Source organism: Cydia strobilella, chromosome 6 (genome assembly GCF_947568885.1).
Source record: "Cydia strobilella chromosome 6, ilCydStro3.1, whole genome shotgun sequence".
NCBI lineage: Eukaryota > Metazoa > Arthropoda > Insecta > Lepidoptera > Tortricidae > Cydia > Cydia strobilella.
The window spans coordinates 13,724,721-13,745,590 of NC_086046.1; the positions used below are offsets into that span (position 1 = coordinate 13,724,721).

The 20,870-nt window shown below is 35.6% G+C and overlaps 1 protein-coding gene across 2 annotated transcripts; it reads right to left on the minus strand.

Moving 5' to 3' along the window:
- Window positions 1-841: 841 nt before the first annotated feature.
- LOC134742453 (serine/threonine-protein kinase fused) lies at window positions 842-19,542 on the minus strand. Of its 2 annotated transcripts, XM_063675624.1 has the most exons (11): window positions 19,326-19,542; window positions 18,983-19,242; window positions 18,346-18,514; window positions 15,746-15,901; window positions 15,036-15,223; window positions 11,122-11,954; window positions 10,791-10,897; window positions 5,523-5,663; window positions 4,264-4,355; window positions 3,403-3,536; window positions 842-1,644 (listed from the first exon to the last, which is right to left on the minus strand). In XM_063675624.1, exons 1-11 carry the CDS (start codon window positions 19,434-19,436, stop codon window positions 1,295-1,297), a joined length of 2,541 nt encoding a protein of 846 aa, XP_063531694.1. In that variant the 5' UTR covers window positions 19,437-19,542; the 3' UTR covers window positions 842-1,294. The 2 variants fall into 2 exon arrangements, with proteins under 2 accessions (XP_063531694.1, XP_063531695.1); XM_063675625.1 differs by lacking the exon at window positions 5,523-5,663 and having other exon boundaries at window positions 19,326-19,541.
- Between the last annotated feature and the right edge of the window lie 1,328 nt (window positions 19,543-20,870).

Genomic DNA, 20,870 nt, shown 5'->3' on the forward strand with positions numbered 1-20,870 from the left:
TGTAAAATTGATAGATTTAGTCCGTGACATTTTACACCTTTTGTTACCTAATTGAAATAATAAGTACTGGTTTCTATTAGCACGTCTTCTTATCTTACCGTTTATCAGACCAATTTTTTGAAAACAGACTCAGTAATTTAGTAATGTTTGCTTTTCTGATGGACGTTTAGGTAAACGCGCGTAAAGCACTGATTTTGTCGCTCTTATTTGTAAATTACGTAAAGTTTGGACTGCTAAACATGGCAATTTTGTATTACACATATCCTGTACTTGACGTTTATCAGACTACATTTTTATTATTATGACTTTGAAGTAGTGTAAATGAAAGTTAGACGAAATCAATTTTCTCCAGAAATTACTTCAAAACAAGTGACAATTTCTCTAAAAATCGACTTAATTTCAACGTAATTTTGATACTTAAACAATCTACAACATTTGCTGAAACTATTCTTATACATCACTTTGTATAATTTACCACCATGATTTTTTGATGAATTTTTAGAAACTGCCCCTTCTCTTCATGCATTACCGGTGACGCACGCTCGCGACCTCATTATTAAAAGGCAAGATGAGAAGACGTGCTAATAGAAATCAATACTTGTTATTTAGATATTACGTAACAAAACGTGTATAATTTCAACGACTAAATTTACACAACCAACAACCAAAATGACTATAAGTAACCCTGTGTTGGTCACGCCTGCCCTGCGATACTTACCATCAACATTTATAAATTATATTTAGTTAGTATTTAGAATAAGTTTTTATTTATTTAACTATCGATTACATTCCATAGCTTGGTTTTAGCATTTGATTAAACAATATTTCTTGTGGGGCTTGTTTTCCTCTGTTTAGTGTGCAGTCGGGTTTTTTGTTTTTTTTTATAATATATTTTTTTTTTTCATACAAAACTTGTTATTGCTCTATTTCGATTATTTTATCTACTAGAGCTACATAAACTAGTTTCAGACCTAGATATACTTCATATCATTGTACGTGCAAAGTTTTACTACAATCCAATACGAAGTTTTAAAATGAGAACGGAACTCCGTTTGTATGGGAAGGTGAATGAAATTCGGCCGAGCTTGCCGGAGAATTGCTCTCGGCATTACAGCACTATTTAAACAGCTACCCTGAAGCCTGTCCTGGTGACTAAAATAATATTGCCCATTGTAACGTTTAACGTTAGTGAAATTTAACAGTATCTTGGCCTTTAAATGATTACCATTTAATAACGGTTTAAACAGCCGCACTTTGCTCTTAAGTATAAAGAAATTGGACGGTTAGTTACTCATTAGTTATAAAACGGCATATTACTAAGCTCTTTAGTAGCTAACCTGGCTGCCCTGTTCAGCGTCACATTGCAATGTGTATGCAACGCCTCCAAACAATCACTCTCCAGTTTACTCCACTTCGTCTCCATAGCAACCGAGAAAGCGGTACACGAAAATGTACATAATAGACTTATAAGTATACAGACTCGCATTCTCAAGGCGTCGCTGGATTGTTCCAAGAGACACGTGAAATTGAAGCTTTTGTCATCGAATAGAATCTTCTCGACGACGTCTGCGTGTTCGGGCAGGTCTTGGAGTATGGTGATGAGGAGGCCCACGATGTTAAGAACTATGCGAGGTGTTTTTGAATCTGTGGACATTTGTTAATGTTAATTTTGCTTAGTAACAAGATAGCTAATGTGTGTTATCCATTGACGTAATGTGTAAACAAAATCCGGTAATAATCGTTCAATAATGTGGTAACGTATGCTGAGTGAAATATGGACAAAGTTGTGAACATGTAAAAAGTAAACAATAGTTTAAACTGAAATTATACCTAATTGCCAATTTAAAGTCTATATCCGTCATATAGTTTTTACTAGTACGGAGGAATCGTTTCCTGCTCTTATAAACAACATGATGTAAATTAAAATTGTACTTAAAGGAAATAAATAAATTGAAATTGAATTATGAACAACATATATATCTGTCAATTAATAGGCATTGGATTCTTTCTCTTGAAATTGTGGTCAATCTAGAAGAACACCATCGCGAAACTGTATGTAATTTCTTCAGTACTATTTCCCTATGGACGAAAGAAAAGATAGTGGAACATTTTGAGAAAGCGGGTTAGAGGTGAAGGTACGTTTATAATATTTTTACATCCTTTTTCTTTAAAAAAAACTACCGCTAGAAAGTCTGGTTTAGGTAAATATTCCAGCATTAGCCAGTTTCCTGGGAGAGATCGATTGAAGTAAATGATGGCCCGCTGAGTCACAAAATCTTACAGAGAGGTCATGAGATTATTCAAATGTGGCAGTAAAACTGTTTAAAAATATCTTGAAGATATGGACATCGGCAAACATTCAAGAAAAGTTAAGGTCACCGTCTCCGAAAATAAAAAAATAACTTTGAAAGGTAACTATTATTTTGTGAACACCAATAGTCCAACAAACGAGAATGTGAATATGTCGAGCATACGAAGTTTCCTAAAAAAGTTTTCCTAAGGAAGATAAAATTTTAACTTAAAAAAATGCCAACATTTGTGTTTTCGACACCGACAGCTTTAAAGTACCACAACTTCCGTTAAAAATCTCGCATTTGAGTAAACTTTATCTTGCATTTAACGTTGTTAAAAAAACATTAGGTACCTATTAAAATGCATGAAAATTTATGAAAAATAACTATGTTGTTTTAATTTAATACGACATTGAATTTTGTCCAGATTTCACTCCGCATACGTTATGATCGATCGATTGGTTTTGATACGTTCGATTTCATTACAAACAACATAACCGACGTTTGACGACATGTCTGGCCTAGTGGGTGACCCTGCCTGTGAATCCGATGGTCCTTGGTTCGAATCCCGGATGTATATATCTATGTATTTATCTATATAAGTATGTAAATTGTCGCCTAGCACCCATAGTACAAGCTTTGCTTAGTTTGGGACTACGTTGATCTGTGTAAGATGTCCCCTAATATTTATTTATTGTATAACAGATAATTCAATGGTCGTTAATGCAATGGACGTTATAGACAGAAAAAGTCTCGAGACAAAACAATTGCATACAGCCCTGTTATGTCAATGGGCCCTTTCAATTATAGTTGGTCAAACCAAATTGTCAGTAAATAAGAACAAAAAACTATACTCATCCTTTTTCTTGGGTGCTAGTACTAGTGTAAGACAAAGATGAGAGTATGATTCTCTCTGTCTATATTTGAAATGACCTTTGACAAAGTATAGTTTTATATGATCTGATGTGTCGTCGGAAAGTTTACTAAATTGAAAAATTTACACATCCACATGAAAATTTCTCTTATTTTTTGTTTCCGACAACTTTTCAAATTTTTTAAAACGTACTGCACCTTAACATTTGTAATTAAAAGCAAGTGAGTGGATACTCACACAAGGTCAGCAGTCGTGTGAAGACAGCATAGGCGCGGTGCGCAGCCGTGGCGGCCGCGAGCTGCCGCACGGCGCGGCACGAGCGTGCACATAGCCACGCGCACACCTCCAGCATCCGCCCCGTGCCCGTCAATCTAGAGCGTATAGATTCTTGCAAATTTGCATGTTACAAGAACCCGAGTCAAAGAATAACCATTAGGTAACCAAACAATAACCGACTTCACAAAATTCCATCATTATATGGCCTTCATCAGCAGATCAATATCACTACACGACATTTGTTTTCCGAGAAGGAATGTACGAGGGAAAAGAAATACTCGAATTACTATACTCGACTTTTTCAGGATCATATCCTGGTCGATTTTCACCTGATGACAATGGGACCAACTGTGAAATTAGGTAGCCTTTAAAAAAATATTTTCCAAACAGTTCCAGCCGTAAGTATTCGAGAAATAAGGGGAAAATATATATAAAAAAGTGTCGACAAATTGTTCAACTATCACATTTCAGCAGCCATTAACTTTAAATAGCTACTAAAACGCGGCCAAATGTTTTATGTCGGTGATAATCGTAACCGTTTTATCGACAAGGACGCTCCTGTATCATCAATCATTAGTTTAATGCATCTCGTCAAATAATAAGGTCAACTATTTATTTTCGCGAATGATGCCGCTTGGTATCGAGGTTCCTTGAATTATTCTGAGCTGATTTAAAATGTGGAATTATCACCCCCATCCTAAAGACAACCGACAGTGCCAAAACCTCTGTAATAAGCGGCACCTTCTGACTAAAGTTAAAGATACTTCATACAAAGATGATATTAAAAACTTTGCAATTTCGACGTTTGAGGGATTAAATTACCTGTCTTCTATGTCGTCATAATTCTTGCAGTCCTTCATCAACGAGTTAATGGCTGCGATGAACTCGTACACCACTTTAGCTTCAAGATATACCTGAAACAATTATAAATATGTACCATTCAAATTTTCACCGACTTCATAATTCCAGAAGAAGGGGATTCTCAATTCGGATGTATGTTTTTTTCGTTATGTTTGTTACTTCAGAACTTCGTTATTTCTCAAGGGCTTAGAAAATTATTTTTTGTTTGAAATTACCTATATACCAACACCCATTTTTGTAAAAACTCAGTACTGATAAGGGAACAAATAGGAAAATGAAAATTAGGGGAAAACTATAACTTTAGATCAATTATATCGGATCTTTTTTTATAATTATTTTGCATTACTTGACATTGTTTCAATATTAACTGTAACCTTTAATTAAATAATATTGGAAGTATAAAAAAATATCATGAAAATCGGCTTTTTTACTAACTCGCGGAAATTCTGATAAAAATGTAACATCCCACGAAAAACATACAATTGTGTACTATAATTGTAATTTTAGTATCTTGCCTATTTATTTCAATCAAAGCTTTACATATAAACCCATGTCATCCAGAGAAAAAAATTGTTTTCTATAAGACGATCTTCGTCTCAGAGTATACTAGTAGTCCATCATTCGGACTTTGTTGTTGATTTTTGACTACTTGGTTTGTCATGGGCGGCACTATCATTTAGAGCCTCAAACAAACAAACATAACCAAGTATTTGGTCAAAAATCGTAGGTTGTTACGTTTTTATAAGAATTTCCGCAAGGTAAAAAAGCCGAATTTCATGATATTTTTTTATACTTCCAATATTAGTAATTGATCTAAAGTTAAAGTTTTCCCCTATTTTTCATTTTCCTAAAGCGAGGTTTAGACTACCAAGAATTTGCATGCAATTTTCATTACATTGCGGTATCTGATAAACATTTTGAATGCAGTTTACCTTAGTAGTCAGCAATGTAACGTAAATTGCATGCAAGTTCTTGCTAGTCTAAACCTCGCTTATTGACTGCTATTTTATTGTACACAACTGTATTTTCATCAACAAATCAAGCATTTACATTCGTAAAAGTGACATTTGATGAAGTGGAACTGCTGATAAAGACCGGAACAGAACTAACTCCTCAACGAATATTTTACGCATGGCAATTTGTCTTTTTCGTTAACTTTGTTAAGTAGGGATTTTAAGCATCATTTTCGTCAAGGTCGAGTTTTGATGATGATAACTTACGTCCTGTATGTGGAGCAGTGTGTGCCGGGGCAGCGCGGGCGACACGGCCGGCAGCGCGAGCAGCGCGGCCACGGCGCCGCACACGCGCCCGCCTCTCGCGCCGCGACCCGAGCTGCCCACCACGCCCACCACCATGCTCACCTGTCAAATAATTGGCATGATGACAGTAACAAATAATCATGGAAATAATGGTTTCAAAGAAACATAGGTATATGTTAATATGATGGGAACCCCCAATAATTCCGAAATATGTTTTTCCGAATTTCATAAGCACGATTTTATCAAAGTTACGTTTTTTAAAAACACGATGGAAGAAAATCACGAATGTGCTATTTCCGAAAATTTAAAATCCGATTGTCATTTTACCGAAAGCTTAAAGTTCCGATTTAACACTTTTCCGAAAAAATGTTTTTCCGAATTCTTAAATTCCGAAAAACCATTGTCCGATCGGAAATAAGATAATTCGGAATTCAGAAATTCGGTCTTTTGTAAGGTCGGAAATATGAAATTCGTGATATTCAAATGAAGACACGTTTCGTTTGAGTATTGAGTGAATAGACATCTTTTAGGTAAGCATGATCCATCCTAGACTGCATCGGCACTTACCATCAGGTGAGATTGCGGTCAAATGCTTGCCTTTTTGTAATAAAAAATAAAATAAAAATAAAAATTGGTATTCAGAAATTCGGTCTTTTGTAAGGTCGGAAAAATGAAATTGGTGATATTCAAATGAAGACTCACTTTTTAGTAATTATTACGGGTGCCTGTCGTGCCGCATCACGTTAAATTCGGCATTCTTAAATTCGGCATAAAATTTCGGCATAAATAAATTCGGATTCGGAGATTGGACCTCCAAGAAAACGAACTGTTGCCAGATAAGTGGGTTAGGTTAAGTTATAACTGCGACCCCGAAATAAACGGACTCTTGCCAGAAGTGGGTTAGGTTAGGTTGGAACTGTGACCCCCAAGTAAACGAACTGTTGCCAGAAGTGGGTTAGGTTAGGTTTGAACTGCGACCCCCAAGAAAACGAACTGTTGTCAGAAGTGGTTTAGTTTAGGTTAGAACTGCGACCCCCAAGAAAACGAACTGTTGCCAGAAAAGTGGATTAGGTTAGATTACAACTGCGACTCTCAAGAAAACGAACTTTAACAATATATTCGGAATATCGTTATTCGGGAATTTAAAAATTGGGATATTTAAAATAGGAATAACGTCACTTCGGAATTATAAAATTCGGAATAATGGCAATTCGGAATTCGTGATTACAAAAATCGTAAATGTAAAATTCGGCGTTTTTCACTGTCGGAATTGTTATAATCGGAATTATGTGGTTCGGAAATTAAAATTTCGGAATAATGGCAATTCGGAATTCGTGATTTCAAAAATTGTAATTGTCAAATTCGGTGTTTGTCACCATCGGAATTGTTATAATCGGAATTATATGGTTCGGAATTTACAAAATTCGGCTTTTCGGCTTTTCGGAAATATAAATCTTCGTGATTTTCATCATTCGTAATTACGACAGTTGGAATTTTGATAGGTCGAGCATTTAAAAATCGGAATAATAGAATTCGGTATACTGAAATTCGGCATAACGTTTTTCGTAATTATGTAGTGTACCCTAATATGATTCTTAAAAAAATCGGCCAAGTGCGAGTCGGACTCGCGCACCGAGGGTTCCGTACTTTTTAGTATTTGTTGTTATAGCGGCAACAGAAATACATCATCTGTGAAAATTTCAACTGTCTAGCTATCACGGTTCATGAGATACAGCCTGGTGACAGACAGACAGACGGACAGACGGACAGCGGAGTCTTAGTAATAGGGTCCCGTATTTACCCTTTGGCCAAATGGCCCAATTTCAGTATAAACATTAGGATTGTTAATATTTTAAATAAAATAAATGCAAAATCCTCCAATCGGCCATTTTAACTGAAACACCAATCAGAAGCGAGCCAAACCGTAACGTCATCACTCCATGATATATTTCTTTGAGCAGCATGGACAACCTCATTGACCGTAATCCATACGTCCACACTAGTTTGGATGTTCAAAAAAATTATAGATTTTTAAAAATTGTAATAGATGTCATATATTAAAGAAAAAGTGAAAAAGTCACTGGCGGTGGCGGGGTGGCCTAGGGGTTCATGGCGTTAGCCGCGATAGCTAAAGACGCCGGTTCGAATCCGGCCGTCACCAGGCGGGCTTCGTCACTTTTTCTTTAATATATGACATCTATTACAGTTAAAAACTGTAATAGATGTCATATATTATTTATATATAGTAGTGTGACTACTTAAAAAAAATAAAAAACAAATCAAAATATTTAATAAAATAATTTGATTTGTTCCCAAACTTGTTTATAGATTTTTATTTTATTTCACCATTAAACATTTATTACGTAAAAAACTATTATTACACGATATCAGGTAAATATTTTTTTGTTATTACATAAATAAAATGCTGAATAATACGATATTTCACTAAAACTTTTTTATTTATTTGGCTGAATATCATAAATTTTGCCATGCTGGCGTCGTAAACAGAAAAAATTCAAAAGTAAAACCGGCGCCTGGTATTTTCACTCAAAATTTACATGTATAAATACACAACTTTGGGAACAAATCAAATTATTTTATTAAATATTTTTGATTTGTGTTTTTAAGTAGTCACATGTATCTAAATAATTCATCAAGTTATTGTGGTGAATTTTTGCAATGTGTTTATCATCGCTAAACGTAAACGTAATATATCATTTAGGTTCAAAGTTCGTAACTGCAAGGATTAGGATATTTTCGCAAATGTTTTTAAAAGTTTTTGTCATTTTATGCACATATTTTATTTTATAATTAATGAAAGTATTGATATCTCAATCACGATAAATCGATTAATTGAAATTGACTTTCAAGTAACCGGTTGGTATTTCATCTTTTTCCTGCATCACTGCAATGTTTACCAAAGCACCAACCAACCAAAATATTGCTATATAATAGTCTGGTGAGGAGTGTTTTGGAATATTGCAGCGTTGTCTGGCGGCCGCATTATGCTACTCACTCATTGCGGTTAGAGCGTATTCAAAAAAGGTTCACTCGTCACTTAGCTTTTCAGGCACGTGTTATGGCTAAAAGATCAATATCCTATCAAAGGAAACTGCAATATTTCAAGATGGATTCCCTAGAAGACCGACGGACGCTCTTAGATGCAACTTTTTTGTACAAGTTAGTGAACCACAAAATAGATTGTCCGCAACTGCTGACGTTGTTGAACTTTCGTGCTCCATCTCGTTTCCCCCGTAACGCTATCACCCCTCTTTGCGCCCCGCTTAGAAGAACAGTTTCAGGCACTAACTCTCCAATATGCAGGTTATGTAAAATTGCTAATGGTTGCTGTGACAAGGCGGATATGCACTGTGACCCACTAAATAAATTTATAACATCTGTCCGAAAATATTTCTTAAAACACAAATAATTAGAAACATAAATAATTAGAAAGTAAGTTTAAATTTAGGTATTACTATAGTTGTTTACTTATATTTGTTATGCATGCGGTGTTTACCTGTAAGTAATTGTGACACCACTCCTTACATGTTTAGCTTAGTACATTATTAATGTATCGATGTCAACAATTGTTGGTAAACCTTAAATAAATAAAATAAAATAAAATAAAATGACGTCACAAATGGACGCGAGGCATTTTCGCGCGAGTTTTAAAGCTATAAAAAAATGCAATTATTTATGTTAAAACTTATGAATGTAGCTGAAATATTGAGTTTTTCGCAACCAATACAAGTGTACCTACAATATTAAAAGGGATTTCAAAATTTGTCATCATGCCAATAGGGATGTTGACATGAATCGCGAATATATATTTTTTTATGTTTTTACTACAGCAGGGAATATTAGAATGCTGAAAATCATATAAATTAATTAATAGTACATTATGATACAAGTGTGCTAAGTTGGTCATTACACACGAGGCGATAGTGTTGCGCAATAAGAAAGCCGATGTGTGTAATGACCAATGCACACCCGTTTCATACGACGTTTTTCAACACACTTGCGAGAAAAAAAGATACTCATATTAATCAAATTTTAATAGTTAAAACAGTTAGTATTGTGTGTTGCATCTGTCATACTGCCGGCCGCCCCTCGCCCCGGCCGCGGGCGGGCCGGCCGGGCTGCGCACCGCACAGGCGGTCGGGCACGCCGGTGCCCGCCAGTCCGACCAATTAAAGAAGGCTCCCTTTCCATGCATATTATTAGCAATCAGTTACCTTCTTAACTCAGTCGGATAATATAATGAAAAAGCACGAGTGGAATAATACACTGAAAGAGCACGCGTGTTTAATATCTAGGATTATAAGCCAAAAATCGGTGGAATAAAAACGTCGTTTTGAGCAATTTTTTATTCTAAGCATTTTAACAGTCCAATTATTTAGCCCTTATAACGGCGCAGTTTAGTCTAGATACCGACTAAGATAATTTTCCTTAAAAGTATTAAAAAGTTAACTAAAAAAACCCGCCAAGTGCGAGTCGGACTCGCGCACCGAGGGTTCCCTACATTACATAATTTTAACAATGTATTTTTTATGTGAAACGTGAGTGAAAGGTAAATTGCGGTTTACGATTTATGACGTATTAAAAAAACTACTTACTAGATCTCGTTCAAACCCATTTTCGGTGGAAGTTTGCATGGTAATGTATAGGTACATCATATATTTTTTTCAGTTTTAGCATTCTCTAAGTTACAGGGGGGGGGGGGGGGGGGCACGTTTTACCACTTTGGAAGTGTCTCTCGCGCAAACTATTCAGTTTAGAAAATAATGATATTAGAAACCTCAATACCATTTTTGAAGACCGATCCATACCCCATACGTATGGGTTTGATGAAAAAAAAATTTTGAGTTTCAGTTCCAAGTATGGGGAACCACCAAAATTTATTGTTTTTTTTTCTATTTTTGTGCGAAAATCTTAATGCGGTTCACAGAATACATCTACTTACCAAGTTTCAACAGTATAGTTCTTATAGTTTCAGAGAAAAGTGACATACGGACGGACAGACAGACATGACGAATCTATAAGGGTTCCGTTTTTTGCCATTTGGCTACGGAACCCTAAAAAGTACCTAGGTATATTTTAGTGCTAGGTAGCACTAAAGTATTCTTTTCTAGAAAGTGCACCGTGGAGAGTCCGCGTGTGGATGTACCTTAATTTATCTACCTACATTCAATCAAACAAATTATAAGAATACACAAATCTAACACAAACCATATTCAGCTGCGTGAGAGATTCAACGTCGCCACCCATTACTTCACTAATATTGGAATTCAGGAACGCTTCCCATTCTTCCAATTCAATGGCGGATGGCTCCTTGACTGAAAACCAAAAGTTCAGAAGTCAGTTCGGTGAATTCAGCAAAATAATCGTTTGATGTTTGTAACATAATATTGTATCTCGTATCGCTTTTCCTCGCGCAAGTACATTTCCTAACTAGTTTTAAATTCACATACGAATTTTATGACGCGGCATATTATCTATGACAAAACCAAATATAATTAATATCTAAGAATATTAAAAAAAATATATTAAAATATTTTACCTTCGTGTTTTTCTTCTGGTGAGACAATTTCATCATTATTAGCTACTTCTTTATCAGAAACTTCTTCGATCAATTCTACCTTTTCAATATCTTCATCCTTGGTTTCCTTCGAGCATTGTTCTTGATCCATGTCAACAATACTTGGAATTTCAATGGCTGGTTCACTAGTTCGTCTCTGATTTTCCGACTTATTCTTATCCCAACTCCTACTAAAATGAAATGATCGCTTGATGCTTCTTGTCAATCTATTCCCGCCGCTAGCAAATCTCAGTTTATCTCTTGAAAACTGCAACAACTTTTGCTTATAAGATGGCGGTACACTTTTACTAAGTCCAGAACTGACCTCACTGCTGCATTTCGTTGAACTTTTCGGGTTCTCTAAGCTGTGTGACGCTGTATCTACACTTTTCGGTTTCTGTTTTATATCGACAGCTTCAGTCTTCTCACTTGTGTTTGCGGCTTCTGTTTTAGGTTTTTCTGTCTGTTTCTCCTCAACAATCTTGTCCATTTTCTTGGCTGCATCAGTTTGTTTTTTATTAGTTGCCATAAGTTGCGCCATATTATTTTCTAAGTTACAGACGACAAGATTGGAATTAATCATGACATTGTACTCGTGTCTTAGTAGTTTTGCATTAGCGACAGTGATGGGTTGCGACTGGTCTTCATCGTCAGTTTTGAGGCTGTCTCGCACGCTGAAGGCGCTGGTGGCGCGCACGCTGTCGTCGTCGGACATGGGCACGCACTCTGCGGGTTGAGTTACGCCACGGATGTGACGGAGGTCGTGCTCTCTCCTGTTTACTACTTTTAAAGGTTCATTGTCCAGTTTCATTGCCCTGAAAACATAAGAAAGATTAGACACCATATTAAACAAGCTAAACAACTTTGAATTTGTTTAACGGTTTGTCGTACAAAAGTTGATGGGATGGTGATGCTGATGAATCAACGTCAGCAGACAGGTAGACACACTATCTGTCGACGACCGGTCTGGCTTAGTCGGTAGTGATCCTGCCTATGAAGCCAAAGGTCCTGGGTTCGAATCCCGGTAGGGGCATTTATTTGTGTGATGAGCACAGATATTTGTTTCTGAGTCATGGGCGTTTTCTATGTATTTAAGCATTTGTATAGTTATTATATGTATATATCGTTGTGTGAGTACCCACAACACAAACTTTTTTGATCTTATTGTGGGGCTTATAGAGGGTCGGTTTTTGGTCTAGAAGTGGTCTAGAAGTCTTCTGGAAATCGATTTTCGCTCATGTCGTCTCGGACATGGGTATATTTGGTATCAGTGCATTCAGTATAATGTCCTAAACACAAATATATGAGATGACAAGCGCGAAAGTGGTTGGGGTTGTTGCTGTGACGTCACAAAGTCGGCAGTACAAAGTTTTTTACTTTTTTTATTTTAAACATTATATACTAAAACGATTAGCCCTAAGGAGAATATATCCCATATAAGACATAATGGCAAGTTGATAACAGACCCTGAATTAATCGCACAGGAATTTAATGATCATTTTGTAGATCAAGTGAAATTTATAACTAATTCTACTGATAATAATAATGCTCTGACAAAAATTCATTTACATCGACATAGTACATTGACATTTAATTCATCTCGTTCCTTATTTATGCAACCAACAAGTCCGCAAGAAGTTTTAAACATAATACATTCCTTAAAAAATAGTAACAGTACTGGCTATGATGGAATATGCACCAAAATCATAAAAAGAGTTGCACATAGAATAGCATCCCCTATTAGTTATATTATAAATTTGTGTATAGAACAAGGTATCTTTCCTGAAAAGTTGAAAATCGCAATTGTGCGACCGCTCTTAAAAACGGGGATAAAGAAAATATGGACAACTACAGGCCAATTGCACTTCTATCTATTTTTTCTAAAATTATTGAAAGAGTGATTTGCAATCGAATTAGCTTATATTTTGAATCTAATAACCTATTTGCGCAAGAACAGAAGGGATTCTGCAAAAATAAGTCAATAAATATGGCTATTATTGATTTATTACAAGTAATAGTGACAAATATGGATAACAGACAACCAGTTTGCTCTCTATACATGGATTTAACCAAGGCCTTCGACTTAGTTGACCACAATATTTTAATGCATAAGTTATATAGCTATGGAATACGTGGCAACATTCATGATTTGCTAATGTCATACTTATCTGGTAGAGGACAAGTAGTACAATTAGATTACTTAAGTTTCAAAACGAGATGCGAAGTTACTCTTTCATCAATCATCATAATACAGATAAATTAGTCGTGGAGTTCCGCAGGGAAGCGTATTGGGCCCATTATTATTCCTCATTTATATAAATGATCTGCCACAGATGTTGACTACCCAATGGTTCTCTTTGCTGACGACTGCACGGTTATATTGACTGGAGAAGATCCACAGACAGTCGAAGTCAATATAAATAATACTTTGGAATTAATAATAAACTGGTTAAATTGCAATAATCTACATATCAATTTACATTGTGAAACAGGCCCTAAGACTTATAGCTTTAAGATAACATTTGCATGCTTAACCAGCAAAATATGTCACTGTACGGGAAAACCTTTCCAATATCACCTTGTTGTACCATATTTTATGCAAATAAAAGATTTTTTTTTTGTTTTATTTAGAAAAAACATAAATTATGAATTTTTACCAAAGAACGAACAACATGATTGATAATATAACTGTGACATATAATAATTATATAATTGAGGAAACTGATAATACGAAATTTTTAGGAATAAATTTAGATAATAAACTGACGTGGAAAACCCAGATTGACACTATATGTAAGAAGTTAAATAGTTTTTCATATGCATTGTATAATTTAAATAAAGTTGCAAGTCGGACTGAGGTACTTACTGCCTATCACGCATATGTAACAGCTACATTGCGTTATGGTATCATGTTCTGGGGTAACTCAACTGATCGAGAACTGGTGTTTATGGCTCAAAAGAAGTGTCTGCGTTCTGCTTGTGGACTAAAGATACCTGACTCATGCAAGCCATATTTTATTAATTTGAAAATTTTAACTGTGCCATGTTTATATATTTATGAAATTGCTATGTATGTCAAATTAAATATTAATCAATTTCCTGCTTATAATAGTGCGCGACAGGGACACAAAATCTCATATCAGCAATCAAAAACAGCCTTGCGTGCAAAAAGTGTTTATGGCATGGTACCCAAATTGTATAACAAGCTACCCAATTTAATAAGAGAATCCGATATGCCTCTATTTAGGAAATATTTGTTGGACTTTTTGGTACAAAATGCTTTTTACTCTGTGAAATAATTTTTAGACTATATGCCGCATATTTATTAAATTGAGTATAATGTAGTATAAGGTCGGAACTATTATTTTTGCATGCTGCATGATAGGTCATAAGAATCTAGTCATAGTTATAGGTAATACTTGTTATTTATATGCCTATTCAGGCAGGATGTGCTGATCAAAAATTTGTTTTTTTTTTTAATTAATACATCTTTATTGTACCACATTCAAGAAATAAATAAATGATTATGATTGTAAACATACCATGTTAGGTACCAAATGAAAGGGATTTGTGAGTAGATCACAAATATATAACATACTGTAACATTTTCACTATTTAGTCTAACAAATTATTAGTAAACGTTCAAAAATTTCACAATCCACAGTTGACTTTGAACTGCTCTAAATTGAAAACGACAGAATGGATTATTCCAAAATACTTACATACCAAATGAATGTGAATATCCTCTATATAATGTTAAAAATAATAAAAAAATATCCAAAAATAAAAAAAGTGCATCAAGTTGAATAACAGTAACCGTCCAGACGTTTGGGCTGTAGGGCGTGCCCTTACAGGAACGGCATAAAGTCTATGATCAGTTAAATTGTCATTAATACCTTGCATTGCTGCTAATCTTATCCCGCTGTAGCCGCTTCGCCTCCTGCTGGCTGTGGCTCAATGGTTGCGTGAAGGGTGATTCACTTTGCACGTCTTCGGGCAAAATGAGGATGTGGCCCGCTACAAATGGGTGCGCCAGTATGTCTAGCCAGGTCATCCTTTTCATGGGGTCTTTGTGTAACAGTCCCTACAAAGGCATGCAAAATAAACAAAATGTGCTAAATCCAAACTGATCTTGAAATCTTGGATTCCATAATGATTGTAAAATGTAACAGTCATATATTAAGGTATGAGTGGTATGACCATCAGATAAAATGAACAAGTTCTTTTAATAAGGTCAATAGGTATAAAAGGCACAGGCGCTGGCTGCGGAATAATGCACACAAGGCGGGGCACACTTACCTGTATTGCCCTTATAATTTTTTTTTATAAGTTTAATTAAATCGTACAACCCATCCACACACATTACACGTAGAGATACAAATACAGTACAAAGTTACACTGTTGTACTGCATTTCCATCTCTGTCGCGCAAATAATGATAGAAATAAATGAACTTAACAGCAAGGCAAGGTCACAAGTTCAAGAAGTTTGCCGGCACCTGTACCTATATTTAAGTCAATAGCAACTTTATGATTATTATATGATAAAGTAGTAAATCCAATGTATAATAAATTAGCTATGCTTAATTGAAAGTATCAAAGTGGCACCTGTAAGAAAGAACGGGCCTCCTTGCTGATGAAGCTTGGCCACTGTACCGGCTTGTGGCGAATCATCCTCACCAGCTGCAGGATCGACATGGTGCAAAATGGCGGCTGACCGGCCATCAGCTCGTACACTATGCACCCGAGGGACCAGAGATCTGCCTGGAAAAAATTTATCCTTGTAAGATTCACCATGCAAAAAAATCCATTTTATTTTGAACCCTACTGATAAATTGCATGAGGATAAATTTCGTTTATTTGAGAAAGCGATGGAACACAAGAAATGTTACTTTATTTGATTTGTGAAAGGTTCTAATAAGATTGAAGTGGAGTTTAAATTGTAATGCACATTGGGCCTTACAAGATTAAACTTAATTGTATTTTTTTACAAATGTATTTTGTAGGCTATGGGCCTGTTCCGTGAATGCTTATCACTTTTACTAGCATTACTAGCAAAAGACTCTTTTTGACTTATACTTTAAGACAGGGAACAGCAAAACCTAAAATTTGCCATGCTTAAATCCCTTTAGGTTAGAGTAATAGAGAGAGTAGAGAATTATAGACAATAATGTAACCAACAATTTTAGTTATGGTCGGGTGGGGTAAGTTTTTAATATGATTAAGTAACTTTAAGTAACAATAAGAAAGCGCGCTGCCGCTACGCGTCGCAGTTCTTGACAGTAGCAACAGTATCCTGAGTGTGATAGCGGGTAGGCTCGATAGTCGCTATATGCAGCACTGGTCGAACCTGCATCGTTCTTTAGCTCCGTATGTAATGTAGATATCTAGTAAGTTAAGTAATAATTAATTGTATCTAAGATAGTTTTAAGTTACTGCATGTACATGTTCGACTAACCTGTTATGGATTTCTGTGGTCCGAAATAAATGTTTTTTTTTTTTAAGGAACTTTATTTTCTCTACAAGTCTTTCTCCTTCAGTGCAATGTTTCACTCATGTGGAAGCTGCATGATGATAGCGGAAGCCGCTCGACCCCAATTTCAAAGGAATACCGCAAATCGATGTACAGGTTAGCCGTTTGGCACACACATACTAGAGGCCAAAACAAAATTTTTGACCCGGTTCGTAAAAAAATTTCGCTGCGGGGGGTGGTAAAACATTATTTTTTTTGTACTTATAGAAAAAAAAATTTTTTTTCCAAAACCTATCGAGTGTGGTATCATACGAGAGGGCTTTTTGAGGCGATTCTAAAAATATATCACATCATTACATTTCGGGCATTTTTTTTTTATTAAAACAAAAAGAATTTTCGAAACATACCAAGTTTGGGCTCCTCCAGACACGATATGGCTGATTTTTTTTGTACAATATACCACAAATGATACGTGATATCCTCATATCTAACCCCAAGAAAGCAATTTTGAAAATAATATCATTAGCATTTTTTTTTTTTTTTTTTTTCAATTTTACAAAGTGACAGTTCTACTTCAATACCTATTTCACGAGACTTATGGAACTATACTGCAGATACGGTACATATTAATCATAAAATGATACGTAATATCCATATATCCAACGGGAAATACCTCTTTAACCCTTTAACTGCGCCTTTTCATCAGTTGGTATAATTTGTTTAGTTATAGACACAAAATATCAAGGTTGTATCCTCCAGCTACGATATACCTTACTGATTTTTTTTGTACAATATACCACAAATGATACGTAATATCTTGATATCGAACCCCAAGAAAGCAATTTTGAAAATAATATCATTAACAATTTTTATTTTTATTTTTCAATTATTACCTTAATCGTTGTGTTTATGGACAAAGACGCATGCCTGTTGCATAAGAAGCTCTACAGTTGATTCATGAGTTTATTTGTAATGATGTGGATTCCTTCCCATGTAGGGTTAGTAGGCGTTTAGTTGCTAAAAGCGCTGTAATTGATGGCTCTGTACTCGATTCTATACCATATTCAAGTGAAGTAATTCCCAAAATTAAAAAAAGATGTTTACAGAAATTGGAATACCATTTTGGAGAACAAGCTTTATCAAGGGGTGTTGGGATCTAGTACAGAACAATCCAAGCTAGACCCTTGTGGATACCCTGGTTTGATTCTGCCAACCTCGCTAGAAAAGTGTTAGTCTCAGCTTTCCGAGTCTGAACACATCCCTACAAACAAGTTTCTGTGCATGATGGGTGTTAAATCGTCACCACTGTGTGCAAACTGTCAGAAGACTGATGACTTGTCTCAAGTGTTGTTGGAATGCGTCTGGAATTTGGACTTGAGAAAAAGAATTTTTGGTAGTCTGGGCTCCATGCACAATGGACGGATCAATTGTTGGTTGGCAGAGCCTATATCGGACAAAGCAATCAGTGTTTACCACTTTATTGACCTCTCCCTTGAGTAGGGAACTATGGAAGTACCCATGAGGCTGACATGTTCACCTAGAAGGTCCAAAGACTCAATAAAAACCAGATTTAAAAAAAAAAAACTAAAAAAAAAAGTCTTTCTCTTGCCCCATAGGGCCCATAGTTTCACTTACTAAACCTAACCTTACCTTAATGTTTTTCTTTGTTTCAGGCTTTAAAAAAAAACAGTTACAATAGGACATTGTTTTATAAATATGTTCTCAGAATAAATACCTGATGATCATAAGGTTTCTCATCAATTAGTTCAGGTGCCATATACAACGGAGTCCCCTTAATGGATGTTAGAATGTGGGTGGAGTTGGTCATTATTCTAGCCAAACCAAAATCACAGAGTTTGGCACATCCACTGCTGTCTAGTAATACATTCTGGGGCTTCAGATCCCTGTAGAAATAAGAAATAACTACATTATGATAACAAGACAATAACAAGTCATTTTATAAAAATCTGATATCACTAAAGGCAACATGTAACAGCCTTCTAATCTAGTCAGTAGTGACCTTGCCAATTAAGCAAGTGGTGCCGAGTTCCAATATTGGTAAGGACATTTATTTGTGTGTATCACAAATGTTTTGTTCCTGAGTTATGGCTGAATAACGCAATTACAGTGTTCTTCATCATCCACTGTATTTGCATTAAATTTGTGTCTCACACATAGATCACTTTCTGCAGAAGCTAAAGTAAATAATAATTATATTTACCATAGTTATATAGTACTACGGCGCCACATCACATCGTCGTTGTATAGTACTTAAATACATACTCCTACATCAAAACCATTTGTGCGGATAAATAACAATAGTATTTTAGATCACAAATTGATGAGTCAGTTATAAAAAAATGCATACATACCGGTGTAAAACCCTGTGTGAATGTAAGTAGTAGAGAGCAGACACCAAATCCCAGGTAATCTTCTTCACTTGTTCCTCATTCAAACAGCCCTCTTTAGCCAGTATACTGTGAAGTTCTTTCTCAGCATATTCTGTCACTACCACCAACTCTGATTCCGTGTCAAAGCTATCAATCATACGTATAATGTTCGGGTGCTCAAGTGTACGCTGAATGTCACATTCCTGTCTTAAGTTTTTCAAGTCTTTTGACGAGCGGCCTTTCTAAAAAAAGTAAATTAAATCGTGAGAAATTTAAATTTCTGTAATGGTTTATGATTTAATCCCAACAAACTGATATACGATACCTTGCGTATAACTTTTAAGGCCACTACTACATCGGTTTCTTTATTCTTAGCTTTAAACACTCGACCAAAAGACCCTTCGCCTACGAATGATATTATATCGTAGTTCTCCATACTAATTGATTTATTATAAGCTTAAGTCGAAATTTAATGAAGAATTTCTTTTGCAAAAAAATGTACACAAAAGTCACAAAACTAATATAATAACAGAAACAAACTGCTTGTTGTCCTCTTGAGCATATCTTGAGTCTCTTGTTGAATGTCACTTCTGTCAGCTGTCAATGTCTACTTGAGAGTCTTGACCATTGACACATACTTGACATCTGGTATCTTTTTTCTGTTTGAGTCTTGTTTTAAAACACTGCACTAATTCATTCACCGCGAATACTTTGCGTTTTGTAAAGGGCCCTCCACACTCGTGCGCGAATCACGGCGCCAAGCCGCGAGCGCGCGTGTGGCCTCGATTTCACAGATTGTCTATCCTTCTTAGATTGATTGCCTTCGCGCCTTATTCCCCGTTTTTTGTCGGTTTTTGGTGCCCGCGTCAAAGGAGGCCCGAAGCGAACTTGCAAGACTACATACACACTGTTCTGGCTCATCAGTGGAAAGATGAATATTAATCATAATTATCGATCGTGGTCAAACGCCTGCCTATTCATCATAAAAAAAAAAAAAATATGATTATATTATATTAAGCGGCTGTATTTTACGGTTTTACAACAAAACAAAATGGAAAAACAGCTAAATCACGTATGATGCCGTAGATAACTAACAGTTTCAACTCGATCAGCTGATACTTTTCCGCCATCTTGCCGCAAACCAAACTGCGGCGATATCGATATCGCCCTAAAGTTGTGCGAGTGTGGAGTTATACGTCAACGTCGCGAATGTTCTCAGGGCCTTCGATTAGTTTCGCGCCTTTTCCTACTGACAAAGTAGATAGACTGGCTATCTAGACTAGAGTGGTTTACAGAAAATAGCAAAGTTATTCCAAGTACTCAATATGGTTTTCGGAAAGGTAAAAGCACAATAGATAACTTAAGTTGTTTGATTGGGGATGTTAAGAACAATTTTCGTTCTAACCAATATACTTTGGCGGTCTTTTTAGACATTAAAGGAGCGTTTGATAACATAGATCACTCATACCTTATTAAAAGTTTGTCTTTATTAGGGTTTCCTGGTCATATTTTACGTTGGCTATTCAATTTTCTTAATAATCGATCTCTAACTCTAAAAGTAAAATCTACATTAATAGGTTCTAAAGTTTCTACAAAGGGTACTCCTCAAGGTTCTGTATTATCTCCTCTTATATTCATCCTAAGTTTGGTTTGTTTCATGAAACAAATTCCGTCTTCTGTTAAGCACTTATTTTACGCTGATGATTTGGTTTTATATGTAAATTGTAATAACATAAAAATTGGTGAATTTATTATGAACAGTTGTCTGCGTAATATTCATAACATATTAACAAATTCCCTAAAACTTGAGGTTAATGTTTCCAAAAGTTCTGTAATTCTCTTTTCTCAAAATGGCTTACATTATCCTCAA